The sequence below is a fragment of the Phacochoerus africanus genome, chromosome 7 (genome assembly GCF_016906955.1).
Source record: "Phacochoerus africanus isolate WHEZ1 chromosome 7, ROS_Pafr_v1, whole genome shotgun sequence".
Lineage (NCBI taxonomy): Eukaryota > Metazoa > Chordata > Mammalia > Artiodactyla > Suidae > Phacochoerus > Phacochoerus africanus.
Window position 1 is genome coordinate 88,891,846 of NC_062550.1, and position 12,950 is coordinate 88,904,795.

A 12,950-nucleotide genomic window follows, 5' to 3' on the forward strand; every position below is an offset into this window, starting at 1 on the left:
GAGGGCCAAGTCCTCTTACCTTAGGGATCCATCAGGCAGCTTCCTTTTTCCAATTCCTCTAACAAACACTGTTGAGCACCTGATTGTCCTAAGCCCCAGAGATGCAGTCAAATGAGATAAGAGCCCCCAAGGAGCTCAGCCAGCTGAGGAAATTGGACCTGAAAGGAGAAAATCCTCCTAAATGCTGGCTGGTCAATGGAGCTGTGCCGGAGGCACTGTGGAGCCCCCCGAGGAGGGGGACCTGCTCAGCCCGAGGGGCTGAGGAAGGGCAGACCCCTGGAAGATATGATGGCCCCATGAATCTTCCAGGATGAGCAGTAACTCACCGGCAACGGTCAAGAGACAGGGAAAGGACAGATCTCCAAAAACAAAAGCCATTTTATAGTGGACAAAGTACTTGGCCATGTAGAATAGTTTTGGGGTGATTGTGGCCATGAGGACATCCTCTATGATGAACGACAGCCCCTTGGTCACTGCCCCTCTGAGCAATGGCTGGTAGATTGTCAGGAGCCACAGACCAGCCTTTGAGTAACCCCGTGCTAGGATTTAATATGGCATCAACCATACAGATGTCTGTCTCTACACTGAATCTGTCGTGGGCTGGGTCAGAGACCCACAGCAGCTTCTAATCTGAGAATCCTGAAGCTCCCGGGTAGAAAGAGACCTCAGGGTCACCTGGCCCAGACCCCCTTCATAGTGCCACCTCCTCAGCAGCAGTGATGGGTACAGAGGCAGGCAGCCCCGGCCAGACTTCGCCCATGCAGATGATCCAGGCAGAGTCCTTACCACCGCTGGCATAGCAAACCTCTGAGACTCCTTTTAAGGCCCTGGCTTCTCCCCGACTCCCTGGCTTCCTTGCACAGAGTCCTTTCCTTGACTGTCTCTTTGCACCCTCTTTAGGTGGGGATAGCCTCTGCTGACCTCAGGAATTGCTCTGCTGGCCCCTGGAAGCCAAAGAGTAGCCAGGTCCTGTAGCTTTCCAAGGCTACGGAACTAATGCAATTATTTGTTCCATCAATTTGAGTCACTAAAAATGCAGTGGTTATTTTTTTAATTCTGATGGAAAGTGTCAGTAGACAGAATGGGCCACAGGTAAAGACCAGCCCCTACCCCCAGCCCTCTCTCCCTGTGGTGTCCCCTCTCCCATCAGCTCACTTCCTTTTTTGTCGCTTTCACCAGATGATGTGGAGGCTTCATGTCTGATGTACCTTGTCTGCCTTTTTTTTTTTTTTTTTTTGGTAACAGGTTGAACAAACCAAGTTCTTGAATAAATGTTTAAGTAAACTGGGTAAACACACCATTTATACCATGCCTCCTTCCATAAAGGATTTAAGGCAGTCTACATGAATATGTATGATCAATCTGAAAATACAGGTACACACAGATCCGAATTAGGGAAAATACATGCTTATAAGGAAGTCTGGACCCAGGGGAAAATTTTAACATCAATATGCGGACTGCAGAATTCTACAAAGTTACGAGAACTGAGCCACAAATCTGGCTCTGAGCTTCCTGGAGGTCAAGGCAAATAGGGAAAGACAGCCATTACATGCTTAATTTTTCTTTGTTGAATATACGCTATCCTCTCAGAAGACAAAACTTCAGTGAGACTGATGTCTGAATTTTTTTAAGTACATTTGATATATAATGTTTTATGTGTACAGCAAAGTGATTCAGTGATATATACATATATATACACATATATATTCTTTTTCAGAGTCATTTCCATTATAGTTCATTATAAAATACTGAATATAGTTTCTGTGCTATACAGTAGGACCTTGTTGGTTATCTGTTTTATATGTAGTAGTGTGTATATGTTAATCTCAGACTCCTAATTTATCCCTCCCGCTCACTTTCCCCTTTGGTAACCATAAATTTGTTTTCTATGTCTGTGAATCTATTTCTCTTTTGTAAATAAGCTCATTTGTGTCATCTTTTAGATGACAGGTGAGCTCATATTTGTCTTTGTCTGACTTACTTCACTCAGTGTGATCCTCTCTAGGTCCACCCATGTTGCTGCAAATGGCATTATTTTATTCTTTTTTATGGCTGAGTAATATTCCATTGTATATATATATGTACTACATCTTCTTTTTCTATTCATCTGTCACTGGGTATTTAGAGTGCTTCCCTATCTTGGCTATTGTAAATAGTGCTGCAGTGAACACTGGGGTATGTATATCTTTTTAAATTAATAGTATTCCCTGAATATATACACAGCAGTGAAATTTTTGGATCATATGGCAACTCTATTTTTAGTTTTTTAAGGAACCTCCATATTGTTCTCCATAGTGGTTGTGCCAATTTACATTGCTACCAACAGTGTAGAAGGGTTCCCTTTCCTCTACACCCTCTCCAGCATTTATTTTTTGTGGGCTTTTTAATGATAGCCATTCTTACTTGTATGAGGTGATATCTTGTAGTTTTGATTTGCATTTCTCTAATAATTAGCCATGTTGAACATCTTTCACACGCCTGCTGGTCAGCTCTATGTCTTCTTTGGAGAAATGTCTATTGAGGTCTTCTACACATTTTTTGAGTTTGTTTTTTTTAGAGTGAACTGTATGAGCCGTTTGTATATTTTGGAAATTAATCCCTTGTCAGTTGCATCGTTTGCAAATTGTTCTTCCATTCAATAGGTTATCTTTTCATTTTGTTCATGGTTTCCTTCGCTGTGCAGAAGCTTCTAAGTCTAATTAGGTCCCATTTGTTTATTTTTGCTTTTAATTTTATTACTGTAGGAAATGAATCCAAAAAAAAAACTACTTCAGGAGTTCCCGTTGTGGCGCAGTGGTTAACGAATCCGACTAGGAACCATGAGGTTGCGGGTTCGGTCCCTGCCCTTGCTCAGTGGGTTAACGATCCGGCGTTGCCATGAGCTGTGGTGTAGGTTGCAGACGCGGCTCGGATCCCGCGTTGCTGTGGCTCTGGCATAGGCCAGGGGCTACAGCTCCGATTGGACCCCTAGCCTGGGAACCTCCATATGCCGCGGGAGCGGCCCAAGAAATAGCAACAACAACAACAACAAAAAGACAAAAAAAAAAATACTACTGCAGTTTATGTCAGAGTGTTCTGCCTATGTTTTCCCCGAAGAGTTTCATAGTATCTGGTCTTACATTTAGGTCTTTAATCCATTTTGAGTTTATTTTTGTATATGGTGTTAGAGAGTGTTCTAATTTCCTTCTTTTACACATAGCTCCCCAGTTTTACCATCACTTATTAAAGAGACTGTCTTTTCTCCATTGTATATTCTTGCCTCCTGTTGTAGATTAATTAACCGTAAGTTCATGGGTTTATTTCTGGGCTTTCTATCCTGTTCCATTGATTTATGTGTTTGTTCTTGTGCCAGTACCACACTGTTTTGATGACTATAGCTTTGTAGTATAGTCTGAAGTCAGGGAATGTGATTCTTCCAGGTCCATCCTTCTTTCTCAAGATTGTTTTGGTTATTCAGAGCCTTTTGTGTCTCCATACAAATTTAAAAATTTTTCATTCCAGTTCTATGAAAAACACCATTGGTAATTTGATAGGGATTGCACTGAATCTGTAGATTGCCTTGGGTATTAGGGTCATTTTAAAATATTGCTTCTTCCAATCCAAGAACATGGTATGTCTTTCCAGTGGTTTATACTGTCTTCAATTTCTTTCATCAATGTCTTACAGTTTTTTGGAGTACAAGTCTTTTGCCTCCTCATGTAGGCTTATTCCTAGGTATTTTATTCTTTTGGATGCAATGAAAGAATTTTTTGCCCTCAGTCTCCAAGAGGGTATATTGTGTCATAGTATCTTTACCAGCATTCATATGCTGAATCTCCAAACCATAACATGGTTCCTCAAGAGGGTCCTTCAATGGAAGTAGGGGAGAACACCAGCAGACTGCTGAAAGCAGTAAGGCAGGGAAGCCCAGTGGCACAAAACACTGTCTAATCTAAAGTCATATCTGGGTTTGAATCCTAGCTCTGCCCCTTACTGGCTGTGTGAATTTAGCCAAGTTAATCCCACTAATCCTGAGTTTCTCAAATATAAAATCAGGATAATTCCTCCTCCACAAGGTGGTTGTGAGGGTTAGATAATCCACATCAGACATTTAGGTGGCCCCTGGGATGCAGTAAGCAACGTCATGTGGTTGTGCCACCACAGCGGAGCTCACGGTAAATACAGGCTTGCCTACCAGTCTCTCCAGGTTGCATAAGAAAAACAAGTTTGCATCTCTGGATTACATTTAGGATCTATCCTTAAAATATAATAACCCTGCAAATTCCTCTACTGTAGCACTTCGTAATCCACAGATCAAAACCCCTGGGGGAAGAGGGCTTTGGAGATTATAATGTGCCCCAAGGCAGATGTCCCCGTTGAGTTGGGATTCTCTGCCTCTACCCCAAAGAGCCTGCTTTGGAGAGCGAGCATTGGCTCTCACCCCTCACGTCACCCCTCTTACCACCCCTCACCATGGAGGAGGCAGGGCCACAGGCTGAGAATCCCTGTGTGAATTGTTCACATCAGATCATAAAGAAAATCCTCTGCTTGGGGCTTGTCTGTGTGTGTGTGTGTGTGTGTGTGTGTGTGTACTTTTTCTTTTTCCATTATAGTTTATTACAAGATGTTGAATACAGTTCCCTGTGCTACACAGTAGGGCCATGTTGGTTACCTCTTTTCTATATAGTGTGTTTGTTAATACCAAACTTCATTTATCCCTTCCCCCCTCCTTCCCCTTTTATAACCGTAAGTTTCTCTCTCTGTTTTATAAATAGTTCATTTGTGTCATTTGTTTAGATTCCACATATTAGTGATATCATATATTTGTCTTTGATTTCATTAGTATGATCATCTCTAAGTCTGTCCATGTTGCTCCAAATGGCATTATTTCATGCTTTTTATGGCTGAATGATAGTCCATTATATATGTACCACATCTTCTTACCTATTCATCTGTCAGTGGATATTAGGTTCCTTCCATGTCTTGGCTAATGTAAATAATGCTGCTGTGAACATTGATGTGCATGTATCTCTTCAAATTATGGTTTTTCTCTGGATATATATGCCTAGCCTAGGAGTGGAATTGCTGGATCATACAGTAGTTTTATATTTAGTGTTTTAAAGAACCCTCAAACTGTTTTCCATAGTGGTTGTACCACTATGGAACAACCCATGGTGGTAGTTCACATTCCCACCAACCATGTAAGGAGGGTTCCCTTTTCTCCATACCCTCGCCAGCATTTGTTGTTGATAGAATTACTAATGATGGCCATTCTGACTGGTGTGAGGTGGTACCTCAGTTGTAGTTTTTTTCATTTCTCTAGTAATTAGTGATGTTGGGTACCTTTCCCTGTTGCCTCTTGGTTGTATGTCTGTCTTCTTTGGAGAAAGGTCTTTTTAGATCTGCAGATTTCTTCTCTTTTATCTTAAGGTGCAGTGGTCAAGAGCACAGCCTCTCAGAAACCTAGATTCAGATGCCAGCTTAGTCAGGTGCCGGCTTCATGAACAAAATACTTCACCTTCCTGAGCCTAATTCGCTCATATGCAAAACAGGGATGATAATGGCCCCGTGGTGGTTTATACGGTGACCCCCACAGGGTTGATGTTAGGGTTAAATGAGATAGTCTGTGCGCAGCATGGCACACAGTAAATAATAAATGTTGGCTGGTATTGTAATTTAGACTACATGTTATTATGAGTGATTCTCAAAATAATCCAGCAATTATTATCCCCACTTCACAATAAGAAGACTGAGGCTCAGAGTATATTCTTCCTGGCAGTCACCCCTCACACCCACCACACTTGCCTAAACATCCTTCTTTAACTTGTGGTCTGTGTAAGGTGGGAAATACTCTAGGCCAACTGCTGTAATAAGTGTGATCCTAAAAGAGATTTATGCTGGAAAAGCCAAGGCTAGTAGTTTTCCAGTAAGCCAGGAAGGGCAGAAGGAGCCAAGGTCGGAGAGGCTGAATTACAGCATTTTGAGGGGATGGGAAGTAGTGAATATAAAACTAAATAAGTTTGGATTTATGCCCAAGGGAGGTAGCAACCAGATAATAGGAGTGTGGTGGTGCCAACTTGAAAGGGGCAAGCATGTGAAGGGACCCCGTAGTGTTTACTTTGCTCTTGTGACCAGGATAGGTCAGAGGCATCAGCCATGACCATCACCCCATGGCCGGGCTGGGGGTGGTGGCTCCAGGGATGGACCTCCCCTGACTATCCAGGACGTCACCCCAGCTCGCAGGCTGATGGTTCCTCTTCCCGCCGCCTGAATGAGGGTCCAGCCAGCCTTTCTTGGCATCTCATGGTCTTCTAGTTATCTATTGCTGCTTACTTAGCAAACCATCCCAAAACCTAGTGGCATAAAATAACATCCATTTTATCAGGTTTACGATTCTGAGGATCAGGAATTTGGTCATAGCACAGCAGTTCTGCTCTCCTGCTCCACAGTATCTGGGGCTTCCACCGGACAGCTCAGATGACTGCAGATGCTGGGATGGCTTGGCTGGGGTCCTCAGTGCGGCATCTCCTGGAGCTTGAATATCCAGTATCAGTCCTTTGCTCCGTACCTGGAGCCTGGGCTGGGATGGCTACAGCTGCTGTTTCTCTCTAGGCAGCCTCTGCCCTTGGCCAGCTTGGACATCCTCACAGCTTGGTGATCTCGGGTAGGGCAGACATTTTACATACGGCTGGTTTCCCTCAGAGTGAGTGTTTCATGAGGCCCAGATGGAAGCTGCCAGACCCCTCGCAATCTAAATCTCAAAAGTCCCAGCATGCTCTTGTGCACATTCTGTAGTTGGGGACGTCAGTGTATCCAGTCCAGATTCAAGGAGGTGGGGGACAGGGGAACGTCACGGCGTGAGGGAGGGGAAGCGTAAGGGCTGCCATCTCGGAGACAAGGTACCACACACTAGAGGGTAAGAACACAGGCTCCTTTTTTTATTGAGGTATAGTTTATTTGTTTCAGGTGTACAGCAAAGTGATTCAGTTATATACATTCTTTTTCAAATTCTTTTCCATTATAGGTAACCATAAGTTTGTTTTCTATGTCTCTGAGTCTATTTCCGTTTTGTAAGTAAGTCTTTTGTATCATTTTTTTAGATTGTTATCATGTAAATCTTCCTCTGGAATTTGTCTTCCTCTGACTTACTTCACTTAGCATGATAATCTCTAGGTCCAGCCATGTTGCTGCAAATGGCATCATTTCATTCCTTTTTATGGCTGAGTACTATTCCATTGGGGGGTGTAGACACACTTATATACAACTCCTTTATCCTCTGTCAGTGGACATTTAGGTTGCTTCCATGTCTTAGCTATTGTAAGTAGTACTTTTGTGGACACTGAGGTGCATGTATCTTTTCAGATTAGAGTTTTTAAGAACATAGACTTTTGAGTTACACATATTGGTTCATATCGGTGCTCTGTAACTTAATAGCTCTGCAATGTCAGACAGGGTCCTTAAACTCTCTGAGCCTCAATTTCCTCATCTATAAAATGGAGATAATGCTATTTTACTACGGATGCTTGTGGTAAGATTTAAATAAGATAAATCTAGTGCTTGGTACAACTTGGTACAACTAGCCTAAAAGTCCTCACTTAATGGCAGCCATACTACCTATAGTAATAACTAATAGTGTTATTACTCCAGCTTGCCCTTTAGATACTCATTCGTTCATTCAGCAAACAAGCATCTTACTCAGTGCTAGGTATAGTCTCTGGCCCTGGCCTCCCCACAGTTGTGAGCAGAGTCTAACTGGGCTTTCAGGCTTTTGAAGCAGCATCCCTGGGCCTTCAGTGCTGGGAAGAAGCATTGCTGGGCTCAGCAAGACTGGCTCAAAGGAGGAAGCGAGGGCTTGTCACCTAAGCCTCTCTGATCAGATTGCAGTATCATCTTTGGCCCTGTCCTATAGAGTCTCCTATTCTCAGAATAACTCTCCTCCCACTTTAAGTAGAGATATTACTAAGGAGAGGCAGGAGAAGAGAACCTTCGTCTCCTTCAAACGTGTGTCCTCAGGTCCTAGCTGATGAGCATCTGATCCCGTCAAGGGCCCCAGTACTTGGGTAACACAGGACTCTGCATGCAGAGCCCCATCCACAACCAGCCGCTCCTTGCGGGCCCCTTGCTGGCATCCAGAATCAAAACCTCAAACACTGAAGTAAGAGAAAGTAGGAAAGGTAACAATGTCCAACTCGTTACAGATCCTAAAAGAACTCTGAAAAATGCAGCATTCTAAATAAAATGAAAAGCAAGACGTCATGGAGAATGCAAGCCAAACCAGGAGAGGCTGCTTGGCAGGGAACCGCACAGTCTGGTCTGGTCTCTGTCTTATCTCAGCAGTTGCCTAACACCAGGAACTTCTTAAAAATGAAAGGGCAGAGCTTCAACCCAGAACCTTTCAGAAACCTTTAGGCTTCCCGTAATAGTCTTGTGAAAAATCTCACCTGCTCAAATGAGCATCTTTGGCTTTCATTTGAAGACACTGGAGCTTTAAGTAAATCTCTCTCTCAGGAACTGGTTTTTAGGTTAACTATGAAGGAATTCACACTCATTAAGCACCTCTGTGCCAGCAGCAAAAAGCTGCATGTTACAGAATCACTGTGTCTGCCATCTTTCCCTTAGTCCAGTTGCCCACGCAGAGCACAAATATCTGCTTCATGCCTCTGATGGATGGACAGCCACAAGCCCAGACTTCATGGGGACAGCCGAAGCCCAAAGCCCCAGGCGGCCTTTCCAGAGGACCCCTCGCACACTAGAGGGCCACACTGCTGGAGACGTGAGTGCTGAGTGCAGGCAGTGCGGGCTCAGCCCTCTTGGTGCTGCGACGGCCGGAGCTAGCTGCCAGCCCTCCTCCACTGTCATTTGTCGGGGCCTTACTGATTTCCTTGTCTGACTCATCCTTGGAGGCAAGCACAGGCCCCACGTTCACTGCAGGAGGGACTCAGCTGCCCATGCAAGGTTCGGTGTCTCCAAAAAGTACACAGCTGTCTTGGGGGAGACCATCACCTCTCAGCAAGTAGCTCAAAGGAAAAGACACATCCTCTGTCGGACCAGTTCTCACTCTGAGGCATCCCCCACCCCGCCCCGCCCGTGGATCTAAGACCACGTCAGTCCAGCAACCCATGAGCCTCTTCCACCTGGCCTCTGCTGACCATCCTGCATCTCCCTCGTCTTGGTCAAGTAGGAACAGTCTCCAGCAGATCTCACATAATTGTGGAAACCAAGCCACTCCATTTGCTCCACTGGGGAGGAGGAGACAGGGAGGGAGAAGGGCATAGATGCAAAACCAGCGCAAGCTATTTCTGTAGCTTTGAAAAAGCACGCACAGATATTCTAGGGATGTTCATCAGAATAGAAACTTGGGACAGACCATGCCAGCTTGCAGCTTGTGCTGTAGATTTAAGAAAGTTTGACCCATAGGCAGATACCTCTTTGACCCTGGGCGGAGGGGGTCAGGTTGAGATCTTGCTTCCTTGGGGTCCATGTCTGTCTTCTCAGTGAATGAAGACAGGGTAGCGCTATGCTCTGAAGAGACGGCAGAAATGAAGTACGAATCTGGAAAAGAGAAAAGGAAGCTAGACATCATCAAGGGGAGCCAGGGAAGGTCCGAGGAAAAGAGCCTTTCTCCCAGGCGCTGCTTGGCATGGCATTCGGGCCTGACAATCTCCTGTCTCTCGCTGATTTGATGATAAAATATGGAGTGGAGCCACAGGGAGAGCAAACGCCTCAAGAAATAGATGGATAATTGGCTCTGTTTGCATGCTCGCTGCTGTGACTGTGAGACGCCACGCCAGCATGACTCATCCCCTCTGCCTAAATTAGATTCTGATTGTGTTTCAGAGATGTTCACTGAATCACAGATGTTAGAGGTAAAAAGACCCAGACTTCTCAGGAACACCTCCTGCGGAGTGTGTGGCATCATCCTCTCAGGCTGCGGGCTCCCAGACCTCGGCTGTGGGGCCAGAATAATCCCTTCCCTCCCAGAGCCTGGGAGCAAAGCAGCCACCCGGGATGGAGGAGGCTCTGGGTCCGCGGGTGGGTCCTGAGTGTAGCTGTCGGCAGTGTGTCGCTCCAGTGACATGCTCTGCAGAGACCCCAGATCGGACCTTGTGTGTCCTGGTGGTGAGATTTCCCTGACTCGCTGCCACATCAAATGGAGCAGTTCAGGGTCCTCACCGTTCAGCCCCCACGGCATTTCTCGCACCTCGTTCTATGCTGCAGGATGCCTTCATAAACATGTTCTCATCTCTCTTGCAGAATTTAGCCTACGAGATCATCCTGACGCTGGGACAGGCATTCGAGGTCGCCTACCAGCTCGCTCTGCAAGCCAGGAAAGGGGGGCATTCCTCCACGCTTCCAGAAAGCTTTGAAAACAAGCCCTCCAAGCCCATCCCCAAGCCCCGCGTCAGCATCCGCAAGTCCGTGGTAAGTAGGAGACAGGTGTTCTGAAAGGAAGGCGCCCTTGGTCGTGTGGGAACTATGGGAATCCAGGACCTGCCCTTCTTGTCTTTCTCTCAGCCTCATCCTGGCATGGGTCTGTCATCCTCTCAGCCCAGTTCCTGCAAAGTCTTGGGGGCCATCTGCCTGACCAGGAGGCCCCCACTTCCTCTGCCCCACTCAGCAGCCTGGGAGGGCACTGGGCACTCTGCTGTCCTGGGTGAATCGTTCCTGAAGGTCCAGGCAAGCTTGGGAAGGACAGTCCCTCCAGGGGGCAAGCCCCTCTCAAGCCAGCAGCTGGTGGAGAGGGTGGCAGAGGCTCACAGGGCATCCCTGGCACCCAGATGGAGGAAGCTGGAGGCACAGGCTGTGCGAGATCCGAGGGGGGGGGGCCTGGGCGCCAGGCCCCGCATGTTCTCCCGAAGCTGAGGCTTCCTTCAGAGCAGGGACTGTTCAGAAGGCACCGCCTCTCCTCCTTGGCATCTGCCTTCTTCCAGGAATTTCCTCCCCTTCCCTCCCACAGGCTCGGCACACATCCTGTCCTAACAGACTTTCATGACTTCAAAGCGGCCTCCTCTTGTAGTAGCGATACCCAGAGGCTGGAAGGTTCCCAACCAGCCTCCCATCTGGCTTCTGCTGCTGTTGGGCAGCCTAGAAACTCTGGCGCCCCCAGAGGCATGGCTCCCACACCCGCATATCCTTCCATCCGTGACTCTCTCCTCCTCCCCACGGACCCCTGTCCCCAGGGACAGGGGGCCGTGTAGAGTCACAGAGGCACACTGCCCTCTGTGACCATGGGGCTCGCTCACAATCTTTTCTGGCTTCGGCTCCTGTCACCATCATGGGCAACCTTCGCCTCCACGGGCATGACCCCTCCCAGCATCTGGTCCCCCTGCTCCACGACAGCTCACCTCCTGAACCTTTGCTTCCACTTCATGGTTCACTCCTGTGCTCACCTCTCATCACTGATTCCCCCCCCAGGAACGGCACATCCCTGAAAGACCTTCCTTCGGCCCTCGGGTCCCCCCGCCTCAGCACCTCCCAGCCCCCCGGCTCCCAACCCTGATGCACTCCCAGAACTCCAGCCTTACAGGTTCCATTTCTCCTGGGATGTCTAGCAGACATCTGGAACTTAGGCGGGCCCAAACAGGGGTCTTGCTCCCCCTCCAAAGCTGTGTCTCTCTCCATCTCTCCCAGCGCAGTAAGTGACATAACCATTCGCCATGTGGCTCAAGCCAGAGATCTAGACGCATTCTTGATTCCTGCCTCCCCCGGCCCCCCAAGCCCGTGTCCAGCTCACAAGCAGATGCCGTCCCCTCAGCTCCCAAAACATCTCCCCGATCCAGCTGTTCTTCTCCATTTCCTCCGTCACGCTGTTCATCCCAGCCGGCCCCCCCACTGATTTCCAAAACCACACACCGCACCTCCTAACCAGCTCCGCGTCCCCACATGGCAACCAGGGTGACCGTCTTAAAACAGAGATCAGGCCGTGGCACCGCTGCCCCAGTTTCCCACCGCACTCCTCTCTGACGCCTTGCTCTTCCTGCGGCCTCCGTGCCTGGTCCCTCCACCTGCTTTGTTTCCCCCGCTTCCGTCACAGCTCCCTCCGGCTCGTCATCCAGGCCTCAGCTACACAAAGAGGCTTCTCCTGGACCACTGATGGGAGGTAGACGCCTTGTCAGGCTCATGCTGTCCACCTGCTTTTAATTCTGTGTAGCGTTTATTGACGGAGATCTGTTCGTTATCTATCTTCCTCTATTAAAAAAAAAAAAAAAAGTAGGTTAAATGTCCAGGAATTTTCAGAGTATTTATGGGATTAGCTTAGACTGTTGTATTCAGTCCTGTGTGGGCTAGCTAACTCTGTTCACAGCAGGTGCCCCATCCAACTTTTCTCTGGTCCCAATGACTTTTTCCAGACAAGCACAAAGGGTTTGGGTGCCACAGGGCTCATAGAATGTTCACCTAGAAGCCTTCCTTGAAAAGTACAAAACACACAGGGAATAATACTGCCGTTCTTTAACTGCCCCAGGATCGCACCCCCATCAGTGCCTGTCTGTGTTCCATTTCCCCTAATCCCAGTTTATTGTTGAGAACTATCCCCTGATTCCTGAAAATATGGGAAGTCCTCCCCCGCACTGCAGGAGGACTTGTGCAGATAAAATCAAACCACGGGCAGCCCCCCGGGCAGCCCAGGGGCGTGGGCCCCACCAAAGGAAGGGGCGGCAATTTGGTGAAGAACTGCCCCTGCCTCCCCCTCACCCCGTTGGGCCTCACACGCCCCGGGGCCTGGAACATACTGACCTGTTTTCGCTCAGCCGGTTTTAGGTCGAGGCGCAGCCTGACCTGGCCCTGCTCTCCTCCTCACCCTCGGTGGTCTCCTCTCCTGGTTCCCTCTCTGCACAGGGACTGCAGGCCTCCAACGGCCTCGTTCCCTTATGCTGGGGACTTTGCACATGCTGTTCCCACCCCCTGCTTTCGCCAGGAAACTCTCGCTTGTCCTCCTGCTCTCCATTTCGACAGGACCTCAATTTTTATTT

General features: G+C 47.7%; 2 protein-coding genes across 6 annotated transcripts in view; one reads left to right on the forward strand and one right to left on the reverse strand.

Annotated features, from left to right (window-relative positions):
* The window catches only part of ANKS1B (ankyrin repeat and sterile alpha motif domain containing 1B), a 407,090-nt gene that overhangs the window by 392,131 nt on the left and 2,009 nt on the right, over nt 1-12,950 (forward strand). For all 5 annotated transcript variants that reach the window (XM_047788213.1, XM_047788210.1, XM_047788211.1 and 2 more), the window contains one exon: nt 10,234-10,401. In XM_047788213.1, the coding sequence (XP_047644169.1) occupies nt 10,234-10,401 (168 nt within the window). The remainder of the gene's footprint in view (nt 1-10,233; nt 10,402-12,950) is intronic.
* On the reverse strand, nt 7,016-11,426 carry LOC125131498 (uncharacterized). Its single transcript, XM_047788215.1, has 2 exons — nt 9,405-11,426; nt 7,016-9,218 (listed from the first exon to the last, which is right to left on the reverse strand). The coding sequence occupies exons 1-2, from the start codon at nt 10,169-10,171 to the stop codon at nt 8,918-8,920; spliced, it is 1,068 nt and encodes a 355-aa protein (XP_047644171.1). The 5' UTR covers nt 10,172-11,426; the 3' UTR covers nt 7,016-8,917.

What these genes read in the sequence shown, in the direction of transcription:
- LOC125131498 (XM_047788215.1), bottom strand. Translation starts at nt 10,171, where the DNA reads ATGCCGTGGGGGCTGAACGGTGAGGACCCTGAACTGCTCCATTTGATG. An exon ending in CTCCGCCCAGGGTCAAAGAG is followed by an intron (nt 9,219 to 9,404) that starts GTATCTGCCTAT and finishes CCTCCTCCCCAG; the next exon opens with TGGAGCAAATGGAGTGGCTT.